Below are 24,787 nucleotides of genomic sequence, written 5' to 3' on the forward strand. Positions count from 1 at the left end.
AAAAGCTTGTTCATCCTCAGAAATAGAGCGTTCTCTTATTTCTCGTCTGGCTTAATATTATAAGAACAACGCCTGCAGGGTGGAAGTTTGTCAAGTAACACCAGGAACTGACTGCAATGTAAACCCTTTTAATATAATATTGCAGCTGAAGAGGATACTCAAGCTACACTGCGAAATAATCAAAGTCGGGTTTTTTTCTCATTTAGAAAACAGGACCATCGTGGGAACATTTTAGGAAATCACTTTGAGCTGTGAGTGAAACAAACTAATAATTCCCACGGATGTTGGTGATTAGGAATACCTCTAGACTGTGGCATTATGGAAATATGCTTGGGCTGCATATGGAGGTCATTCACCCTTAACTAAGACAGACATGCTACATTCACTTTAGTGGCCCAAAGGTGAACTTTAACACTTGAAGCCAGGCTATAATTCAGAATTTAGGACTGAAACACAGGGGAACAACCTAACTACACTTTTAGATAATCTCACAAATCACTGGTCAACATCAAAGAAATCCTCTTCACTCCCACAACACAATTCCTGAACTCACTAACCCTCAACCCTGGCTAAACACACTATCACCCCAGTATTATGGATCGCACACCAAAACAGGAAAAAAAAAATCAAATTCAAGCACAAACTCTTCTCTCCCAACTTTGAGCCAGGATCCTTTGTTTTAGTGGTGAGAATGGAAAAGGTTTTCTGGAAGAGGAGGGAAGAAAACACGGAAGCGACCTGACTGCTTGCATTTCTTACCTTGTTGTAGTAATGGAGCTGGACTGAGTGCCACTGACCGTCACTGACTCCACCCGGGACGTAGGGAGCCACTGTGGTCTTTGTCTCACCTGCATGAGAAACAAATTGTTATTAGTTAATTCTGCAACTTGATTTGTGCACATGACTACACGGGCATGCTACTTCTCGATTTGTACACAAGGGCTTAAAATCATCAAATCAAATTGTCAATCAGTGTCAAACTGCTTGCTAAAATTTGCAAAGCGGAGCTGCTTGCAAACATTAGCAGAAAAGGAAGGAGGAAACCCCCCTGAGGATCTTTTATTTATACTAAGGCTGTACTCTCTTTCTTTTAAAGGTTAAAAAGTTTTACCTCGTTGTAACACGATACATGGATCACTTCAATTTTTAAAACATAAACCACTGGCTATTGATAAGTTACTAATAAACATTCACTGTGTCTTATCTTGACATGCATGCACACCACACAGATCGTAAATCAACACGCATTAGTCTGCAGCATCAGTGATTCTCAGTGTGGAGACTGTAGTGCACAACGGCACCAGATTTGCAGAGGGTTTACCCTGTTTGTCAAGGGCAGGAGCAGCCGGGGCACACATCCCCTGCTCTGGGAAATCGGTAAACAGCGCGGCAACATTAAGGACTTGAGTGTGTGTGTGTGAGTCTTTGTATAGAAAGATAAGGAGCAAACATGATTAACTGATGTCCTACTTCGCCAATGAAAAGCACAGAAAGAAAATTACTGCGAATAATCCTGAGAGCTTCCCTCCTACTCCTCTCATTAAACGTGACTCATAATTCAAAACATTAAATTTGATGATTCATGCGTCGAACGTTTAGATATATGTCAGTTTTGAAGCAGGGCACAAGGACTTGGCTTCTCTCCCGAACAGGCTTCACCCAAAATAGTCATACTGAACTGGATTCCTCCCTGTACGCGACCATGGGAAAGTAGACTCAGCTCGGAGAACATGTGTTTGATCTGCATTCAACAGTTACCAGTTGTAACAATGATGCTGGGTGTGTGAGCACACTTGAATGAGTTTAAATGCGCTAATGTTTGTACGAATTGATCTTTCAAAAATGTTTAAAACAAGTAAGTTGCCACTGTCGTGCTGCTTATGGACCTTAGCCATCATGGATTTTGTGGTGGTGTTTTTTGGCCAGTTAGGTGTCACCATTAATCAGTCCTTTCAAAATAAAACACTCCTATCCTTTAAAGCATCATGTTTGACTCTACTATATTTGGATAATTTGTGTATGCACTAACGCGCATTTGTCAAAAGAAAGTGGAGATAGATAAGAATTATGTACCTACGTCTCTGTAAAAGTCACTTTAGATAACGCGCACTTACGCCATATTAATCTCCTTATAATGCAGCCGAGAACTGATACGCATCAGTCGCACACACAAAAGCAGACGATCACGCATTACAGGGCCTAACCTCCAGAGAAGGTGAGCTGAATCTGTTCAGCGATGATCTCCAGGGCGATGAAGTCATGTTTCTCGTTGAACCTGCCGTTGTAGAGGAGCAGGGCGTTTCTTTCCCTGGTAGCAAACCTGAAAAAAATTTTTTTTGTAAAGATGATTAACTTTGATAAAAGGAACTTTCATATATGTGTCATAGAAAGGGCTGCGTGAATTGCAGCTGTTTTTCTTTACGGGATGCTCGTGTTTCCCATCACATTTTTTAACGCCTCTCCAACTCAAACAGTGCGGGACTGAAAGGTCGAGAACCTTGCAGAAAGTTTTATGACGAAAAGAACCGAGGCGTTCTTGAGGAAAAGTCACTTGGAAAGGAAAGGAAGGATGTGTAAAGCACAGAGGAAACGGCGCTTCTGAAGTAGACGGTGCATGACTGTGTCTACATGTGAAAACGACACAAAAGACCTGGCAAATGAGCCAGCACCTACTTGTGTGTGTGTTCTACGGGGTTCAAAGTTCAGATGTGTGTGTGTTTGTCTGTGTGTTTGGAGTGTAAGGTGAGGGCAGTGGAGTCAGCCGGCAGATGCTAGTGAGCCCAGGAGGGCAGGAAGTCAGGATGGCTGAAGCCAAACACTGATAAGGGAATCTAGGAAACAAATCACACAGCCTTTCCTGTTTTCACCTCACTGGCAACCTTTCTCACCGTCACTCTGTCCACAGATTTACAAAATCATCTCACCTATTACTGGTAAAAATGAGTTAAAGTACTTCTTTTTGTAATATTTACAGTACGACTGTTTTTCCTCTGGCGGTTTCACTTTGTTTTAAAAAGTGTGAAAGGCACAAATCATAAATCTTCATGTTCAGATGTACTGTGTGAATTATACCTTGGTTGTTCCTGAATGTGCATCTCTATGTACGTATTCAAGGAGGTGAGACACAATGGAAAAGGGCATGCATGTCTCAGCACGTCCCAGCTGGCACACTTAAGTTTGCTGACTTCCACTGTGTTTAAATTGCTGCTTATGACACGCACAAATGCTCACAGGGTGCTGAATTTTAAATAGTGACACTAAATTCTGAAACCATTCGGAAAAATGTCTTTTTCCATAGTTATTCTCAGCTGCAGTCATTAGCATGTCCAAGTAACTAGCTATTATCAGGGATTTAGCTGAAGTCATATTAGTTTGTCATGTATATAATCATTGTGCATCTATTGGCTTTACAGCTGCTCTGATCAGAGTTAGCTGGAAGCAACAAAAAGTAAGGCAAGCGTAAAACTGTGATACTTTGCTAACATTAACGCGCTTAGCTATCAAGCTAAAGCTGCTAAAATTTTCTCTTTGCTTTTTTAGTGAAATCATCACTAGGGTTTTTATTTTTATTTGGAATGATCATTTATATTAATTAAAATAATGTGTTTCCACACATTAGGCTACCTGTTAATGAATGCCAGAGCTGTTTGGGGTAAACACTGCATGCATTGGGATTCAATACTTCATTATACACAGGGTGTCATTTTTTGATTATTTTTTTATTCCCACAATATGATCCCATTTGTTTTCAGCATCCCATCATTTTACTACTGCTGTTTAAGAGTGAAAACTACCACTTACTAAGTAAAGGAGAAATTAAAGGCAAAGGCATGAACTTGCTGAACTGCAGGTATACACTGGGGTTGCTGTCTGTGGCATCCTACATTTACCAAGAACTGCTAAGAAGGGCATCTCTGAGTAATGACCATTTTTGTGAATCTACTACAGTGGAATATTTATTAATTCCCTTTTTATTCTGAGAGCATTTATTGCTGTTGTATTTTGAAGTTATTTCAGTGTAAATACTGAAGTTAAATTGGCCATGTAGTGATAGATGGAAGGGGAGTTTAATTGTGGGATGTTAAATAATGTGTACTGTAGCATTTTACTGTGAGTGTCAGAAAAGGAAAACATGAGGCTAAGACTATTGAATGTATTCATTTTATATATCCAGGGCTGCACATAAGTGGTCCGCAGGTGCGCATGCGCTGTCAAAATAAAAAACGCGCACCAGATAAGAAGTTGCAACGCGCGTTTGCGAACATAAGACTTTCTGGAGGAGGACAGACATTTGTTTAGAACTCTTAAAGATGTCAAAGAAGCTCCTTTAAGCAATTACTTTGGTGTTCCTCCACCTCCAAAGAAATGTCAGAAGGAGTCCGAACCGCAAAATAAGCATGTCCTTCCCTCCCACACTGATCTGATATTTTTGGACCACTTTTGGTGCTAAAAGGTTAAACAAACTTTTCTGCGCACATGACAAACCCTTTGTTTGTTTGTTTTTTCATAAAGGTGTGGCTTTTTAGGCTTCCTCTTATCATGAGATCTCTTTGTGCAGCACTAGAGCATGAGACTGAAGGTAAAAGTGTGTTTTATACGCCAGATGTGAGAGTTGGCAACCATGCTCCCATAATAAACTGTATGTGTGCCATATAAGAACAGTAATCTTGACAGTTGTAATGGTGATTAGTAAGCAAAGAGGTAGACACAAAAGATACCAAACTTACATGAAGGAGACGGTGAAGTGGAACCTTTGCCGCAGGCCTCTGAAGGTGATGAAGGACTGTCCAGGAAAGCTGCGGGTGGTCATCTCACAGTAGGGCTTCTCATACTCCCCGGGTGGACACTCGCACATGAAACCACCTGCAAGCCGGTTGATGCACGTACCACCATTCTTGCACACACCTGGTACACAGCGGTCTGATGATGCATTAATCTCACAGTGCTCGCCTGCAAGAAAAAGAGGGACCAAGTTACACAGAGCTGTTCTGCATCTTTTTTTTACTGTGAGAAACATTTTGCTGTTAATTGATATGGCCTGTGTTTCTCAGCTGCAGCACTACCAGGGGCGGAGCTAATGGGGGTTTTGGGATGGCACTGGCCCCAACACTATGTTGACATTTTAATGATATCATGGATGCAAATTGTTGACTTCCTCAGTGCATTACTATGAAATGCATAACTAAAAATTAAATAATATATTATGAAAGCTCTTGTGTCAGCAACAGATGCAAAATGAAAAATTTTGAACTAAAGCTTGCATGAGATTTTTTTTTAAATTTCCCATTCTTGCCGGTGCTTGGTCCACCCGCAAATGCAATATAGCAATGATAATAAATGTCATCTGATTGTCTCATCAATTTGTTATCATTATGTTATCTTTTATGCGAAGCGTACCTTCCACAGTTGACTGAAATACAGACCTCACTCAGCCTTAAGGAATCCAGTTGTTTAAACAAGATGCCTTTGATTATCAGCAAAGCACATTTATTCAACTAACATGCACACGTTAAACGTGGCATTAACTTTCTGTTGTTAAAGTCCCTCCAAAAACATCAGTTCAAGAAAGGCACGCCTCCCTCCAAACAGTTAATAACACTGACAAAACCTTGTTTACTGGTCTTTTCTGAGAAGCACACTTCTTAGCCAGAAGGTAATTTGGCCATGTTTGGAGAGAAGAGAGAGTTTGGAAAAAGAGTCACGGTGGAGGGACAAAGACTGCAAAAAGAAAGCAAGCTGACAGGGATAAGACTGCTGGCTTTCCTTCACTAAGCTCAGTGCATGGGCTAAACTTATATTTAACTGCACTTTTAAACTTGTAAACCGAACAACGATCAGATAACAGCTGATCAGTTAAATACCTCTTAGAGTGATTCAAGGTTGGGAACAAAAGAAATCCACTTTTGGATGAGTGCATTCCGGTTTGTTTTTACCATCCTGATAATAAACCTTAGGTTAAGTCACTTTGGCAACATTTTCTGATATGCCCGCAACTAAAGGCATAATACCCCTGCAATTAAACAGAATTTTGATATAATTTATTTATTTAGCAAAGGTAGGCACACTTAAGGCTACTTAAAGGTAGGTACACTAGAAACTACCTTTGGTTTTTACAGGAAACAAAAAAATAACTATACTAAATTTACTAAATTTAAGTACTTTATTAGCAGTGTGTGATTTCATGTTAATTTTGCAGAAAAGCAAACAATAATTCCCCATCTTACATCATAAATACGCTGTGGTTTTTGGGGTACGGGGCATGTTATGGAGTGGATTAATCTTGCCTTTTTTACATCTTTATTGTTTTACTTCTTGGCTAGCAGTATCAGCGAACATGTTAAACCTGTAGCCTCAACCCTTTTCATCCATCTGTGGCTGCTTTGCTTGGCTTCCTGTTCAGAGCTGCTTAAGGCCTGGTCAAACTTACTTGACTACCCATTGGTCATGAGGTTATCGCTACCCTCATACACTTCTCCTTCACATGCTAACTGCTTAACTGAAGCTGCAGGGTGGTATCAAATACATGATATATTACATTATCTAATTTAATTTCGCAACAGGTCCGGGAAGGGAAAATTCCTCTAAATGACCATGTGGTTTTAGCTTTTCCAAAATCAGCCAACTGGCCCCAGCTTCCTGGCTCTGCTCATTTAAAATTCCTACGTAAATACGCCAGCAGGCCTCTTTCCGACTGTAATAATATTTGTGATAGGTGCCACCGCGTCCCATTCTGCGTTTTGTGTCAATCTACTGTCTAGACAAGCTCTACTCTTCCAGGGCACACACAGACCCCCAAAACTGCACAGCTTGGAACCAGGTAATGGCCCTTCTCTCCTCAGCATAATCCTTTTTTCCTAGGGGGAATTATAAGGATCTGTTTCCCTGTAATGCAGGAAACCTGAAGAGGACAAAACAGGCCTTCCCCTTGTCATCAGCCCCATAATAGTCCCTGATGGCCCTTGAGTATCAGGAGTTGAACTGTGACCTTCAAAGAGGGGACACCGAGATGTAGGTAAAGGAAATATGATGGGTGGGTGGAGAAGATGGACATGGGCACAAGGAGGAGAAGGCGAGAAGCAGTATGAGTGACAAAGTCAGATATAATCAGGTAATTACTCGAGATAAGATGGAGGATGAGAAAGAGAGGGGAGGCAGAGCGTCGGGAGACACAGAGGGGTGGGAAGCAGGAGGCTGTCAGAGCCCGTTTAGGCTCTATTAGGGAGAGAAGAGTGGAGACAGTCAGGTATCAGATGTACAAGGGGGAAGTATGGGAGGAAGATCACTGATATTCGGAAATATTTTGCAGAGTGCTTGAATGTGAATGATGAAAGGTTCCGAACTTTCCCATAGCTCATCGACTAACTGAGTACTGAGTTACTTTAACACTTGCAAAACACTTGTAATCTCAGTATTTGGAATATTTAGCTCTGCACTGTTTACGTCCATGTTTGAAGTTAGCAGGCAGCTTGCTGTGTTTTGCTAGTATACTGCTAAACGTCTCATAATTAAGATCCTGCAGTGGTTACCGTAAATGTCGGGCTATAAGCCGCTACTTTTTGCACAAGCTTTGAACCCTGCGGCCTTTAGTCAGGTGCGGCTTTTCTATGGATTGTCCGTGATTTTTATCATATCGTAAGACGATTTGTTTTGTGTGTTCCGCTGTTGTACGGCACTACGTTGCCTGGCGGAAGGATCGGGGTTCAAGAGTGGTATGTTAGTCACATGTCCGTCCGCCAGGCAACGTAGTGCCGTACGAAGTAGCGCGAAAAACAAACTTCAAAGTAGCGGTACGCGTTCAGCGGGAGTCATGGATGATGAGCGGCGATAAACTTGCAAGTTATGCCCAAAAAGCAAGTTATGCCCAACTCCACCGGTGGATTCTGACAGCGTGGAAAAGTGTGAAAACATCCACGATCACCAACGGATTTCGAAGGGCTGGACTGCTGCATGATGGAGAGGAGGACACCGCCACGGCCCTTCTGAGGGTGTTCGACTCCGACACTGACAATGAGGATTTCTTTGGTTTTGAAAGTGACAACGAAGGAGAGAAGAAGAGTGGATGACGAAGCCATCCTGAGCCTGTTCGTATCCGACACTGGAGAAGAGGACTTTGGTGGTTTTAGTGCGCAGGAAGAAGAGAAAGATGGTGGTGAATGACTGACTTTTCTTCTTGTTAAAGCTGTGTCACTGCACCTGAGCCTAAAAGGTAGTCCGAATCTATTTTTCTGGTGTGCTGTAGGTTATTGTTATGTACTAACATGTGCAAATATGTACCCATAACTTGTTTTTCAAAATATTAATAAAAGTGATGTCTCCAAACAGCCATCTCTTTCCTGACAATTCCCTTTGTGCATATTCTCTTACATATGATAAGTCAACATTGAAACACCTGCGGCTTTTGGTCAGGTGCGGCTAATGTATGTACAAAGCAGGATTTTCCCCTGATTTTAGCTTGTGCGGCTAATATTTAGGTGCGCTTTGTAGTCCGGGAAATACGGTACTTTGTTTTTAGCAAACGTTTACCTGAAGTAGTTTTTCCTTTTATTTTAGACCTCTTGTGGGAAATGTGCAGCTGTTCGTTTGATATGCTCGATTCTTTTTAGACTTCATGATTCAGTTTTTCATGCTTTGTACCACTTTCAAAGAAATATAAAACGTTAGGAAATTCTCTTCTGAAACTGACTCCATGCAATCCAGCAGGATACACAATTCTAGCACTCTTTTTGCAGGATTACCCAGATCATTAGTAGGATGACTTCTCATTCAGACTGATTCAGAATGAAGCAGCAGCCAGACTCCTTACACGAACATGCTAATTTGACCATATTACCCCAGTGCTGAAGTCACTTCTCTGGCTCCCAGTTCAATACAGAATAACCTTTAAAATCCTTCTACTGGTTCATAAACTCAATGATCTGATCCCCCACTACACTGTGGACTTTCTCAGTGTCTATAATCCAGCGCAACCTCTCAGGTCATCAAGTGTGTTGATGGTGCTTTCAGTTACTGCGGTGTTATTCTTTGGAACAAGCTGCCCTCTGACCTGAAGTCAATTACACTTGTGTCTTAATTCAGAAGAACACTTAAACCTTTTAGCCTCACATTTCTTTTACATTTCACTGTATGTGCGCATTTTAACTTATATTTAGATCTTTGTAAAGTTATTCAGTGTTTACGGCACGGAGTTTATGTGTAAATAAATACGCTACATACATAAAACTGTTAAAAAGTTACAGGTTAGAAAAACAAAATAAAGATGAGCATAAACACGCTGAGATGCTCTGCAGTGCCAAGATGGATTACAGAGATTAGTTATAATTCTCTGGATTTGTCCCTACAAGTCATTCCTTTTTTAATTATAACTTTCCCATTGTTAATAGAAAAATATTGATAGGAGCAGCTTTGAATTGTACTGATCTGTTGAGTCTTGGTGTGTGACTCACTGATATATGAGGATTAACAGGCAATTTGTTTACTTGCCAGTACTCTTTACTCGTCAAAAGAAATTAAAGCTACTGTGGTTTTGGAAAACAGGTGAAATGTTATTTCAGATGAAGCTGGTCTGACTGGTGTAGTGAGGATTGTGTACACCCCTTTCCAGCAATACATTTCGTGTACTGTATGCATGTGTGGAAGCAGGTGGCTTTACCTGCGGTGCTACAAAGCATGTCCTTTTTGTACTGGGGTCAACCTCAAGCTACAACAAAGGGCTCTGAGACCTTTTACAACCCGTCTGTGCGGTTTAGCAGGTTTGCACAGGTTATTTAAACTGTTATCACAAACAAAATGAGCTCTTGCACATGCTTATAATAGACTTTTCATATGGTATTGTTGTATATGTGTAATCGGGGATACACAACATAGTTTAGGTAAAAAAGGCAAGCTGATTGACAGCTTTGAATCACTCAATACCTTCTTCTTTGTTTATTTCTTTTTAACTCACCTGTGAAGTCCTCCAGGCACTCGCAGGTATAACCGCCCTCTCTGCTCCGACACCTCCCGTTGTTCTTGCAGGGCCCTGAATAGCAGAGGTCGATCTCGGTCTCACAGTATTCTCCGGTGAAACCGACCGGGCAGCGGCAGCGCAGCCCGTTGATGGGGTGGATAGGTCGAAACAGAACCGTGTCAGAGGCGATGAAGGGAGGGGAGCTGTCAAACTTCAGCACTGATACACACTTCATATAGTTCTCGCAGGGCTCCCGTAGGCAGATGTTATCATCAAACGGCAACACCTGAATGGAAGAAGGAATTTTAGCTACATTTATTTCTTCTACTAATGCTTCTGATGTTTTTGACCTCAGGACTGTGCGTTACCTCTTGAGTGGATATGAGCCTGAGTCGAGTCCTGTGGAGGTAGATCTGCTCCTGCAGCTCCTCAGATGGGAAGAACATGCCTTTACCAGGAGCCCCTCCGGGCTGCAGCGCCGAAAAGGTTACGTTGAGGATGGAGCCTTGGACGTCGGTGTCGTTTTGGATGTTAAACACAAACACTGCTTCCCGCTTGGTGGAGAGTACATCCGCCACTCCCTCAAGAAAGAGGCTGAGCAGGGGAGATAGAAAACGCTCCTGGGACATGTTCTCCAGACGAACCGTGATGCTGTTTGTCAGCATGTCATCAGTGATGATAGTGACCCGCAGTGTGCAGAGGGCAACAACACGATGGATACCATCTGGAAAAAAAGAGGAGGAAGATATTTTGCCTTTACTTACGGAAAGCTCCAGATTACAGTAAAAGTCTAACAAGGTAAAATGTTCAGAGAAAACAATGTACCTTTTTGGAATAAAGAGCCCTCGGATATAACAAGCAATGAAGTGAACTCATACAAGCAAATTTACAGACAATTGCAAAAGGAACCCAACCACAGTTTACATGGTTAAACTTAAGGCTCACACTGATCTTGGCTCACAAACATGAGACACAATACCAAAACTTATTATCAAAACAGAAGAAGGTCAGAACAAAAGTTGTAAGCCAAAACATTCAATTCATTTTTTTTAATATAGTTCCAAATCTTAACATAAGTCACAACAAAGTGCTTTATATTATAAGGTAAGGACTCGACAATTATCGAGAGAAAACCTCAAAAATTAGACGGCACACTAGGAGCAAGCACTTGGCTACATTAGAAAAGAAAAACTCCTTTACATGTCATTGTATGTAGACTTTAACACAGAAATAATTTCACCTCCTGAATAGCTTCACATCTCTTCTCTCATTTCTCTCCTATCTCTTCACCCTTCATGTCAAGAAAAGTCAGGAGGAATCACATCTGTTATCTCTGCCAATTCCAGTCTGTGTTTATCTCAGACTATCTTCAGGAAGTCCAAAAACTCATCTAACAACTTGTATTTGAAAATAAAAAATTCCAAGAGATTCTTTGAAAATTATTTATTTAATTAATTTAATTGATTTGAATAAATTTAATTAATTAATTATTTAATTGAATTACTCTGATTTTGGACAGCGGAGGACAAAATCGGGTATTTATTTTCTTTATTTATCTTATTTATTTATTACTTCCAATAGTGCTAACATACTACACAGGGCATGAACAAGATTTTATTTTTAATTTTCATTGTAAGTGGGCTAAAGTACTTAATTTAAAGTAGTCTAACATAAATGTAAATGCTGTGATTTGATTATTTTAATAAACCATGTAACTTGGATGGATTCAACGCTGGCGTGACCACAGTGCACACGTCTGCTGTTGCTCACAGTGGTCCAAGGGACTGCTCAGGGAGTTTGTGCGTTCGCTCACACACGTGAAAAATTAAAGGGAACATTGCTATCAAGCCTTTTTTTGCAATAGTTAGCTTGCTAATTAGCCACCATCATATGAATTCATAATGTTTCTCAAAGAGTAAACAGCAGATTTACATTCCACTTACATTCTGGTACAAGTTTATAAACCGTGGGGCGGGATGAAAACAGGCATTGTATTTTTTTTCATTAGATAAAATGACAGTCATCCATGGCTAATTTTATTAGCAATAGTTAGCCAGCTTATTAATGCGCAGCTAAAAACTCTGCCCTTCAGGAACTTTTAATAGATCTTCAATGAGAAGTTCACAAAACTGTTTTCAAAAGCAAAATGAATAATTTGTAATTTCTCAGGTTATTGTGCCTGGGAGCCACTATTAAGTATGTCTCAGCTACATGGAGTACCTTTAAGCCACATTGTCTGGACCCAATCCCAAATCTGCACTACTGCTTGACAGCTTGACTTGTTTACTGTGTAACACTTTTGCTGCTAGATTGAGTTAAGAAATTTCAAGTTGGTGTAGACTCAATCTTATTCAAGCCTTGACTCGGAGTAATTAGATTAGTCTAGGATTGCCGCCCCCAGGGTCATGCCTACTTCTTGCAGAGCTCTGTTGCTTATGAAGGGAAACAGAAGGCTCTTGGCCTGAGTGAAATACAGCAGGCAACAGGTGGTGGGGCCAGATGAAATTTGCTGGTGGGGGATAATACTGTTGAAGCTACGAAGGGAGATGGGTCACATTGCACAGCTTTGCTAGTCCATGAGCACATGAGTGTGTCATATGTGTTTTCGGGTTCACGGTGAGGTCCGACCACAGGTGCCCTGTCACTCTCAGGCTTGCATGAGATCACTTCTCAGGCACTTAAACTCTTCTCGCACACATGAAGATGCACAGATGTCAGTCAGAGCAGGGTGCGGACAAGCGAGTTCTGGATGCCTGCTAACCAGACTGGAGGTCATTTCCAACCGCACACGGACAAATAACTCACAATGGGAAGCAACATGGGGATCGGCTACTTCAAAGCAACCGAGAAACTGCTACGTTGGGGCTCCAGGGATTGTAAGGGAATCATCGGCGGCACGGATAAAACAAAACAAACACACAAGTGTAGACACACATTAACGTCACTCTGCAGGGCAGTGAAATTACACAGCAGCTGCTCTTTATCAGACTGCTGTAATGTGCTGGAATGGAAGTGCTCATTCAGCACAGCACTAACAGGCTAGCTGCTAGAGTAGCTGCTAGCCAGTGTGTTTATTTCTCTAAAGTTTTCAGCACCTGCCTCTCAGTGTGTCTCTGGGAGGACAATGTTATCTCACTTGCTGCAAGAAATCCATCACCTGGTATGCTTGAATACACATATCCTGCACAGATGCAATAAAATATAGAGAATATATGAAGTTATCTTTTAGGAACTGATTTTCGACTTTGATTGCTTGATGATTTTGTACACTTCCAGTGCCAAGTGAAGACATTATACCAGAGAGGCCTAGCGGCATCATCAAATAACTGCCTAAGCATACATAATAGGTGTAGACACAATATTTTATTGTTTTCCCTTATGGTAAAACAGGTAGATCTTTACAAATTGTTAGCTTCTTAGACCGTGTGAGCGGCATATGAGCAGTAACACCAAAGAGCGCTGTGAGAGCCTGGCACTGGGTCTAAAAGTGATGGACCATGACAGAAAACATAATAGAATTTGTAAGGCAAATCTCACATCGGCCATGCACTGACGGATAGTCAATCGTAATCGACACAGTGTGACAATTCTGCGTTCATTATGACCTTTTGGCCAAGAAATAATGCAAGAACAAGTATTTACATTTTTAAAGGTTTCACAAGGTGTTTGTTTCCTTTAGTTTTCCAGAGACATCTCAGGCCAGGCTATTTATAGAGCCCACCAGCTGCTAACATGGGATCACACACATGCAGAGGATGGGCTGGACTGTGGAAAGGGTGTGTCACAGGCAGCCGACGGCATGGAAAAAACACATTCTGCGTAAGTATGCCACATACACACAGACAGACACACCACAGTCACACATAGGTGCCAACAGGTCTGCAATGTTTTAATAGACAACCCTCTGATTAAAAACAAGCTAGCAGCATGCAAGCCGTGCTGCTGGCCACTTTGGATGGAAACAGTTTATTATATACACGTTCCCTTATCTTAATTAGCTGGCAATATTCTGCACTGCTTGATTGACTGGCTAAGTTCAGTAATGATAGGCAGCACGTTCAGGCTACATTATGACTCACTTATTGCACCTTTACAGTCTTACAGCGTCAATAAATATAAAAAACACAGATTAGAGATAAACAACAGAAAAGGAGACTCATCAATGGGCCACACATGCTTTGCAGGTGGTGAGGTCTGCAGAGGTGATAAGACCTGATAAAGAACTGTGAGACAAGCCACACCGGTGACAACTGACCACACACACACAAACAAACACACACACACACGGATGTATACACATAAAAACCTTGTGTCGATTGACAGTCAGTGTGCTTCCCTGACCACATTTTTCTTAAAAGTAGAAAGGCTGTCTATCTCCTTGAGAAGACCCCAACAATCAAATGATCCCCTATGAACTGGCACTCGGCGACAGTGGGAAGGAAAAACTCCCTTTTATTAGGAAGAAACCTCCAGCAGGATCCAGCTCAGTAATATTGCAATAAAGCGGCTCGACTGTTTGTTGTGATTTGGCGCTATAAAAATAAAATTGAATTGTACTGAATTGTTCCCGCTAACTCACGCACTCTGTGTTTGTGGTTGGCGCTATCGTGTCAAACCCAGAGAGCTGACACACATTGTGGCCAGCTGTCACTGTGACGGTCACAATGTGTGCAAAAACAAACAAGATGCTCGCATAAATGCAAACGTCTGTGGTTGTTGAAAAGTAGAAACGGGCTTACGCTGCAGTTCAGCTTCACTTTGATTTACATCAACCACTAGTAAGTAGCACTATTAAGCCTTACAGTTTGAACCTGTGCTCATGAGGTCACGCTGTAGTCCCTTTCAACTCTGGTGGCAACTGTCTGAAAAGTGTAAAAGCCAGCGCTGGTGTTTAGTCAGGGGAGGGCGGGCAGTAAAACAACAGAAAACAAACAAGACATTTGTATCTGTGGCAGCTTTCAGAGAGGTGACAAGCCCACCAGAGAGAAACACACACACACACACACACACATTTCCCCCCATCAGCCCCCACTGAAAGGTAGATGCTAACACACGCTTTCCTCTCTAACATTAGAACGCTATTTTATACATCTTTTCATTTTAGCTTCCCCTCTGAAGATAAATCCATCCTGCTGGCATTTATATTTATTTCTGACTAAAGAGAATGGCAATTGAGAGCTTAAAATGTCACAACCACAGGGGACGTGCCCTATTAGAAAAGACGGAAACCTGTAAGGAGACGGGGGGGTTGTGAAAATTCTCTATATTCCAGCACAGTTCGTTTTATAGGTTGTTCTTTAAGCTAATTTTTCCCTTCAGTTTTCTCTTTTTTTTCTCTTCTGCCTCTGGTTTAGAAGAAAAAGTTTAAAATTTTTGAACCAATACAAAGCCTGTAACCTTTACTGGCTTGCAGCCAATCACTGGGCTGAAATTCAAACAACAGCCCCTCCTTCTTGGACACACCTGAACACCTTCAGCCTATCAGGAGGGGAAAACAAACGCCAAGCTTGACTTCAGAGGTGATCTAACACAGAGACTCTTTGAATAAGGCAAGCTGGCAATGTTCCACCCTCTCTTTTTCTCTTTTCCGTTTTCTTTCCCCTTCTTTTTCCAGCCCACCAATAGGAAACGCTGCCCAGAACAATAACTTTCAGGTGCTCTGAACTGATCTTTCTCATCTTTTTGCTAGTCCGCTCTGCCCTCTTTATGTGCTCCATTAAAACGTTTTAGCTTTCCTCAAAGGAAGCCTTCCCCTCGACAATAATCTACAACTGTTCTGTTCGTCTGTCCAGCAAGATGTCAAGTCTCCTCTCGTTTCCTCTCTTCTTCTCTCTCACGGCAACCGGCGCCAACATTGGATCACATATCAGCAGCCTGCAAACACACGTACAGACATCCTGTATGCTGAATGTGGAGGGAAAGCACACTGCAAAGAGTAACTTAGGTTAGCTCAATCAATGGGTCATCAATCAAAAGACTTAAAGCCAGCATAGCAGGAAAAAAAAGATGAGCGGAAAAAGGACATTTGTGAGGGCAGGAAATGAATGAGAAATGCCTATGCAGCAAAGTACCACCTAAAACTAGAAATGAACTCAGCTGGACTCAGTGTGCAAATTGTTGAAAATCAAAATCGCTGTTGCTGTCTACATAAAAAAAAAATCACATTTAACTATCACATTTGAGCTCAGCAACCTTCGAGCTCTATAGGAACATATCCAGAGTCGAGTCCCAATGGCAACACGTTGGTCTGCAAATGTCTGCATTTGTATATTGGATAGCAATTATTTGCAAACTTTCAACAGTCTCTCTGAGAGCGATTGCAGTTAGTCCAGGTCAGACTGCAACTGTTAGCAGAAAGGTTGCCTCCTGTCAAGTGACCTGTGCAAACACTTTGCGATCGAACGTGGTCATGAATGTGCACAAGCTGTAATCCATCGCAGCAATGAGGTCGTTGTCCTATTTTTACTCGCGTGACTGATCCATCAGCTTGCTCTGTATTAGGAAGCAGCTTTGTCAAGCTAAGTGTCTCTAGTGTTTTTTGGTTGAGCTGATTTAATGTAAGTTTGCTTGGCTAACGTTATTTCAGGAACACGGTACATGAGATGAGCCCTCGAGTTCATAGTAGTCTCAGACTATTTACAAGATAGCTTTTATTTAGTAAAATGTGGTGTCCATGCATTGATACAATTAAGCTAAAGAAAATATGCTGTATCCCCCGCCCTTTATTATGCATCCCATAACAAAGCATGATTTACAGTTAAATGTTTAACTATGACAAAGTGGTCATTTTAAATGCAAACATGGGTTAACCAGGGGTTAACTGCAGGAATGTCACAGGCAGCAGGTTAACAGATACAGAAAGAAATAATAATTTACTGGTTCTAAGAAAAGTCTGTTAGGTCACATTATAACAGTGCCTTTTCCCCCCTCCCTGACATCTCAAAACAACCTAACCCTAACTTCATGCAAGAGGTTAAATTCTTGCACTCTGACAAAGTGATTTCTGGAGGAAGAGCACAAAAGTTCAACTGCAGCCAAGCATACCTCGCTATCACAGCTCTCCCCTTCAGCGCTATGGAGCTTCACTCTGCAGCCACTCGCCTGCTCATGAGTTTGAGTGTTTTCTCTCATATCTGGAAGCACTCAGCGAAAGCCCCTCTCATCTCCTGCCATATTTTTTCTCAGGTATGCCTATTTGATCAAAGTGTTGCAGAGAGAGTGAGGCTAAGTTTTGAACCCTCACACTGACACGTGGCGATAAAGCTGACAGGAGAGCGGCCCTGCAATCATACGGACAGGGGGGAAAAGGGAGGGAAAGAGGAGAGAATCTCTGGACACGGAGACAGTGAGAGATAGGGAGGAAGGCAGTGTTATACCACATGTTGTTTCACATGCAGTAGTTGAAAGGGAAGCTGATTAACTGCAGGGACGGGGTTATCTTGTAGCTCTCAGGGTGTTACACAAAGCACCTTCCATCCTTCTCTGACTGTAGTGACCATTAGTATTCCATCGTATTAGTACGATTCCCTTTCCTTTAATTTATATCGTTTCTTCAAGTTATCAGAAACCCCCTAAAAAAGTATACAAAAGACTCCATTCACCCCTGCACTGAGTGGTGGAGTAGGGAAGGGGCGTTTGTGAGGTATGGGTGTTGGGTGGACGGTTGAGCGCTCAGGCTGTCAGAAAGATAACATCCTGGCCACAGCCGGAGAACAGGTGGGATTACACGCAGACACACTGACTGAACCAGGATCAGTGAGAGAACAAATCAAACAGAAGGCAAACAGGTGGGATGTCAGAGAGAATGAACTTTTGGGTCCCACGGCACAAATGTACAGCTCACATTAGAGAGCCCGCTTGCTTTAAGCTGCCCACCAGTTCAGTGGTAGTTCTCTTTTGGTCACAGTGACAACGTGTTTCCTTTGTTTTTTTTGATGACTATCCAAAAGTTACTCTTAGATGAGAAATAAACCATGAAGGTTCCTCTGTCCACTTCATTTTTATCTCTTTTTTGACCTGTCCCACTGTTAAGATATTTGTCAGCAGATATCTTCCAAGATATCTGTTACAGCCTAACTCATTATATAGCATTATGCTATAACACATATAATGCCAGTGTAGACTAACTTAACTAACTAACTGTACTTTTCAAAACCAAAACCGGTACTTCTTGTTCTCGACTACTGTTGGTACGTACTGAGTAGGGTTGTCAAAAAAATATTCACTTTAATACTACTGATGCTAAAAATTATTATTGGATTAGCATTAAAGCATTAAAATGATAATGTTAATGCTGCAGCTAAGGAAGAAAACGTTATCAGTACAGCCTGTTTTTACACAGTATTAATTTAACAGAACACAATTATTTTTCAAGTGCGACTTTCTTTAAATCCTTGATTGAAGCCAAGAAAGCAGCAACTAGACAGAAACAGTGGCAGCAGACCTTACCGAACCAATCAGATCAGCACTGAAATGTGGTGCCAAGACACCAGAACCGCAGGAAGTAAACAGATCTGTAGCTTTATTGTTTGAATCTTTATTTTAAAAGATGTGCCTTTTAATTTTGCATAATTTCCTGGGTATCAATTTCAAGTTTGAAATTCTATGTCTCATGACAAACTTACTTGAACCATCTGTACACATGATTTAGTATCAAAAGAACAATTTAAAAAATGCATAACAAAAGTAGCTACATAGCCCCATGTCATGTCCACATTCAGTAAAAGCACCTTTTTTCTCTCCTAAAAATAAAATATTTCCAAAATTGGTTTTATAATATATTAAAAAACTTTTTTCAAAAACTGTGAAATGCTGGTTTGGGTACATTATAAAGTGGAGTGGAATAACACTTGAAGAAACACCTGTTGTAGACCAACTTATTTTCATCCCAGGGTGTCAGATACTCTTGTTTTTGTTGTTGTGTCAGAGACGCAGACAAAGTTAGGAACAAAAATGGGCATCGTACCCGAAAGTTCATAGTTTTATCCCATATAGTGTGTCATATGAGTGATACCCGATGCTGCATCTGAGAAGCCTAGCGACGTCTCAACACAAAGAAATTAGAAATTTTTTTCAGATCTTTCGTGCCAGTTGGATCTGTCCTGTTGAGTTTTTTTCAACACCTCTTCGGTGCACAACTCTGAACACAGTGAAACAAGAGGAACCACGCTATCAGTGCAGCTATGTGGAACAGTGACATAAAACGCTATTATAACAGATGTTTTCTGATCTCAGCATTAAGTCATAAAAACCGTGGTGAACAATGTTGGATTAAATTTTATATACTCTTCTTCTTGGTCCTACCCACATATCTGTAAGGGTGTACTATGGGGGGAAACTACCCCTGTATAAAACCTTTGACTTGCCACACAAGGGAGTTCAAAAGCTCCCACTGCTGTATCAACTACTCCTCCACCTTCACCTTTAATCAGAATGGACTTTCACAAGCTCTCCACAAGTGCCCTTAGTGGCAGTACTTAAGCAGAGCACTCAGGGGCATCGAGTGCCAGGCCAAGAACCCACCCGGCTAGAATATCTATGTCCCATTTAGGATCCCTGGGAGAGAAGGGGTGAAAAGAATAGAAGCCCTGTTCCTTCCCAGACAATGCTAAACAAGCCCGGATAGGGAGGCTAGACAATGAAAATGAGCCCAAATGAACGCCTGGCTTGATTTTGTGCCTGAGGGTTGACTGGTATTAGTGTACTTGTTAGCTCATCGCCTTGTAGACAACTGCCATAAAATGGTAATTAATCACAGGCCAGGAGTGCAGATTTGGACATGAAATTGAAATCAAAGATTGAGCGAAGAAAAGGCATCCGGTTTGTTGTTGTGACAAGATTCTGACTTCTTGATGATACAATCATTACCTGGTAGTGACTGACATCACATTCTGGTGTTAGATTGAGAACACCCTCGAGATGGGAGGATGGGAAGTGAAAAAGAGGAGGGAACATTTTGGGAAAACAAATTTACTCATCCACCACCCAGTGTAAATCAATGTGACATAAATTCTTTCTCTTCAAAATTAGGTAGATGTCATGCGGCGCTTACCCTTGCCTGGATCACACAAAGTCAATAATGACATTTAAGAAAGCCAAACACCAGTTGTGTTGCACAACATTACGACTGGAGGAAGCCCAAGCTCGAGAGTGAGCTATCACCCAACATTAGCACTACAAATGTGCAGGCAATCGAAAGTGCTATCAAATCTCTCTCAGTGCAGCACTGCTTTTATAATTGATTTTAAAGCCCTTTAAATCCACTTAGCTGAGCACTCTGGGACTTTGGTATTTTAGTTGTCTCTGCTCTCGATCTGTCTTCCCAAGTCGTCGCTCTCCTCAGTCAGCTAATCAACTTAAAGCCCTCCATTTCAGCTTATTACAGGTTCAAAGGTCACAGCTTCCAAGCACAGTCTGGCTATGTTTTCACAAGATGATACAAGAGCAAATAAAAGAAAAAAGGAGAGAACAATCCCCTATGGCAAAAGTCTGAGCAGTTTTACCCCATTCTGAAGGTAAATTAACAAGACAGAGAAATGATCTGGGAACTGGTTCTCTGTCTTACTCTAAGAGACAAGTTAATTGATGACATTATTACAAATTGCCTGTTATTTTTTTTATTATTCATTCAGTCTCTTCTAATCCAAAGGTTAACTGTCACACGGTTTCCTCAGGAGACCTTCAACTGGTTTCACAGATAGATCTGAGTGCTAACTTATCAACTGTACAATAACTTTGTGGTACATGTTTTAATAAATTAAATGAAGAAAATAATAACTTCAAACACTTCAAATACTACTCAGATCAAGTGCTGAGATGTATGGCGAAACAGCTTGTATCAACTGAGGCAAAGAACACATCGATTTAAAAGCTCTGATATAAGTCCAAACTCTGTTGGGTGGATCTTAACATCGTATAACACTTACAGTGAGCATAATTATGGCCTGTCATGACTAGAAGGTGAAAAGAATCCACTCGAAAATAACGTCCAGTTTTAATTTACATAAAACGGCTCCTTATTCAAAAGAGAGCAATGCAACAGGGTTGGGTTACAATACAAAATAACATGTTTTTAACAGGTGTCCTACCAATTACCAAGTGAAACAGCAACAGAGTGACACAATGTTTACCAGTGAGCATGAATGTTCAGACAGTTTCGATGTGCTAGATTGAGCTGCAAACTCAAGAAGCGATGATAATAGTAACTGAGTTTTTACATAAAATTATTTTTTATCTTGTTTTCATCTTCAACCTGTTAGTCATATTTCATATTATATAAAGTCCAGTTTCCTCAAATGAAAATGCCCATGAACAATGAATGTAGCATTTCTTTGTGAAAGTAGAGAATATAAAGAAAAGCCTAAGCCACAGCTATGTGCAGCGTGACTTCTTGCAAGTCATCCAATTTAGGTTGTTGTACTTATGATGCAGGACGTCGTCACCACAACTCTAACAGGCCTGAGTTCTTCAGTTCTTCCTGCAAAGTCAATGTCAGCCAACTCTACTGGAAAATTTCATATGGAAACAGACGTTTAAACTGCTTCAGCCTACATACAGTTGCTGCAAGCCACTTTGCAACCCCCTACCATTTCATGCTAATCACGCTGTTTCTGACTTGATAACTGCCATGTTATTTATGGGATAATGTTGCTGTCCTTTCTTTTTTCCTCTCCATATACGCACATGGAAAGTCGGGGAGGTCCCAAAACAGAACCACGCCACCAAATATGAATTACTGCAGATGGAATAATATTCATATTTTAACCAAACTTGAGCTCTACAAAACAGAACAGAAATAAATAAAACAAAAAATTTACTTTTTTTATTTGACTTGATGCAATACATCAAATTAAAGATATGAATTGTTGGAATTTTGCCAGGCTATTAGCACAAGAACCATGGATACATTTCCTTTGATTTCATTTCATTATATTTTGCAGTGAGTTCTAACGATCTCCTGCAATATTCTTTTGAGCCTGTTATCAGGCAATTCTAAAATTCTATCCTTTGATATGATAGGATAGCTTTGGTTTAAGCTTGTCTATATTAAAGTTTCCTACCTTTCATATGTAAAGTAGGATATGGGATGCACGCTCACAGGCGCAGACACATGCAGTAATGGTCTTCATGGACAGGGATAGCTAGTAGCCACTGATGTATCACCATGGCGAAAGTCCTGTCAGTCTGTGTGTGGCGGCTGATTAGTATTAGCAGTATAAGATCTTTCCAAAGTCCCCATTCAACAGATCACAGAAAAGGTGAAGAGTCAAATGGGCCTTTCTCTGTTTCAGTGGAAGGGATCACTCAGCTATGACCAGGAATGTGTGTGTGTGCATGCAGACACACACACACACACACACGCCCAAACCAGAGCTCTTCCTCTTCCCACACAATCTCCTCACACACAAACATGTGCTGTCACATTTCAAGCAGCCAGTGCAAACAAATATGATTATACACATATATAAATGCAAAAAAATTAAATCAGATTAGCATTTATTTAATTCCCAACAGCACACACACGTATTTAAATGCACATGCTGCTCTTCCCCTCATGCACTCTCTATCAGTGATCCCAATTTGATAAGCTGACAGCGGACAAATAGTTGGTTTGGTGGGAGGTGCACGCTGATCAAAAGCCTCCCAACAGGTCGGCTCGCACCGCTCTCTTAAGAGCTACCCAGCCATGAATGGCCTAATAGGACCCACGTATCCGTTACACTGACACTAGATCCCGTCTTTCTCTCTGCTTCTTTCGTTAGTTGCTGCCTTCCCTCGCTTATCCCATCTGTCATCCTGCAAATCTGTATGTGTTATTCAGTTTTATTAGGGATGGTATTTGAGTAAAAATTTTAAGATTTGAACTAGTAAAGTATTTTAGAAGAGTACCCATAACATTTTAAATATATTCAAAGACATAAGATAATGCTAAAGACATAACATAACATAATCATCAACAGATTTTTTTTTCTGGAAATTTTTTTCTTCCGTTTTTATCTCTTTGCATACTTTTCTTTCGTTGTCTTGTTCCAACTCTTTCTGCTTTCCTCCGTCTCTTTCTCTCAAAGGAGGTGTCGGGTTACAGTTATTGTTGGTGCTGGTTACTGATAAATAGGGTGCCTAGTTACCAGCCAACGCACGATTGGCTCTTTTCAACAAAGCGCAGAAGGGAAAAAAAAGAAGGGGGTGGGGTATACGAGGGTCGCCCAGGGAAACCATGAGACTTGTGTCAGTTTAAATAGAGAGTCGGGCAAATCTTGGAGGCATTTGCGTGTGACTGTGTGTGTGTTCAAATGCATAAATGTGAATACGTTTCGCCATTACCGCTAGGACAAAGCTAGGGAGACACTGACCCCTCCAACGTCCCTGAATACCGCCGTCAGCACCTGCTGAATGCCCGCTGTGTACCCCATCCTCCCTCCACCCCTGCTGGCATTAAAGAAGCCCTGTGCCAAAACTCCACCCACAAAAACACAAGCTGCCAGAATAAAGGGACAATAAGAGTGAAGTGATCTCATCTGAAGCTTAACTGTTATCACGAAAGAAGTTCACACCAATAGACATATAATACTGAAACCTAAGATGCCAAAAAAGGTAACTGGTAAATGGCATTTTATGCAGAGTATAAATGCTGAAATTATATGAAACCCATTCTTCAATAAACACTTGAATATGAGGACTGAAGCTCTCGGGTGCACTAACTAAAGTTTAGTAAAGCTGCAACTTAAAATGCTCACACTCAGGTCCATTAAAACAGATTAATTTGCTATAATGTTCAAAACCATTTTTTCCCCTGACATATTACACTGGTGCACGTTCTCATCTAAAAGACTCTGTTTTAGTTCTAATCTCTTTAAATCTTCCTCTGCTCTGATTGGTCAGCAATAACATGGCACAGTTACACATTATCACACTATGAAGATGACCTATAGGAGCTAACAGCTAACAAAACCTCAGTTTTGTTAGCCAAAAAGCCCGTCCTGGATGGCCCTTGTTAATGCTACTGCCCATTCTTCCTTCAAGGGTGTGACAAATTAGCCACTAGTTGGACATTAAGCAAATGCATTACATAGTGATGTAGAAAAGTCGCAGAAGGACCGCGTAGACTACAAATGAGACAAAGTTTGCAGTTAGGAAAATGTGTTTTCTGTAGGAGAGGGGATACCTATGTTTGGCATGTGCTTGAGACTTTACAGCTTCATTTTTTTTATACACAAAAAAGGCCAAAGTGCACTAAAGGAAAGGGGAAAAACCCACAAAACAATGACATTCTTCTGGTAAAATGCCCTGACGTATTTATAATTTTAACGGCTAAAATTGATCTTTCAGGGATCTTTGCATACATATAATATTTTATCTCTGACAGCTTACTTATTAGGCTAGTTTTTTCTTCAAGTACTGATCACACATATCCGCCCCCTTTTTTTAGTTACCTGGACCCCAAGCAAGTGGCAGGATTGCTAGTTACAAGGATGAAAAGAATAGCTGACATTCCTCATTTGCTGTTTTTACCAGGACAGGAAAAAGCAAATCAAACATGAGGGAATAAAATAACTTTCACAAAAGCAGACTGCTATAATTGTTAGTTTTCATTCCTAATTAGCCACAGTAAAAATGTCTCATCCTCTGTTCTCCTGTTGAGTGATTGAGGCCTGGAGGTTTGCTCTCAGCCCTGCTGTCAACTTCAGGAAGTCTACAGAAATATTATAAATTGTTAATGTATTAAGCAGAACTTTGATGCTGACAGTTGAAGAGTGAAAGCTAACAATTATCAGAAGACAGCACCACAAATGCTGAGCTATCACAATCTTTAATGGACTAAGGTGTGACCTTTGAGATGCT

The 24,787-nt window shown here is 41.0% G+C and overlaps 1 protein-coding gene and 1 long non-coding RNA gene across 11 annotated transcripts in view; one reads left to right on the plus strand and one right to left on the minus strand.

The window, feature by feature from the left end:
* The window catches only part of celsr1a (cadherin EGF LAG seven-pass G-type receptor 1a), a 93,937-nt gene that overhangs the window by 43,584 nt on the left and 25,566 nt on the right, over positions 1-24,787 (minus strand). For all 9 annotated transcript variants that reach the window (XM_042217881.1, XM_042217884.1, XM_042217872.1 and 6 more), the window contains exons 2-6: positions 10,315-10,670; positions 9,944-10,232; positions 4,728-4,950; positions 2,205-2,320; positions 760-848 (exon numbers count right to left, since the gene is read on the minus strand). In XM_042217881.1, coding sequence (XP_042073815.1) covers positions 760-848; positions 2,205-2,320; positions 4,728-4,950; positions 9,944-10,232; positions 10,315-10,670 — 1,073 coding nt within the window. The remainder of the gene's footprint in view (positions 1-759; positions 849-2,204; positions 2,321-4,727; positions 4,951-9,943; positions 10,233-10,314; positions 10,671-24,787) is intronic.
* On the plus strand, positions 12,454-15,185 carry LOC102293429. Of its 2 annotated transcripts, XR_006053969.1 has the most exons (4): positions 12,454-12,822; positions 13,626-13,765; positions 14,131-14,189; positions 14,308-15,185. It is a non-coding gene; the product is annotated as an uncharacterized LOC102293429 (long non-coding RNA). The 2 variants fall into 2 exon arrangements; XR_006053966.1 differs by having other exon boundaries at positions 14,131-15,185.

This window comes from Haplochromis burtoni, unplaced genomic scaffold (genome assembly GCF_018398535.1).
Source record: "Haplochromis burtoni strain Fernald_Lab_line unplaced genomic scaffold, NCSU_Asbu1 Contig_14, whole genome shotgun sequence".
Classification (NCBI taxonomy): Eukaryota; Metazoa; Chordata; class Actinopteri; order Cichliformes; family Cichlidae; genus Haplochromis; species Haplochromis burtoni.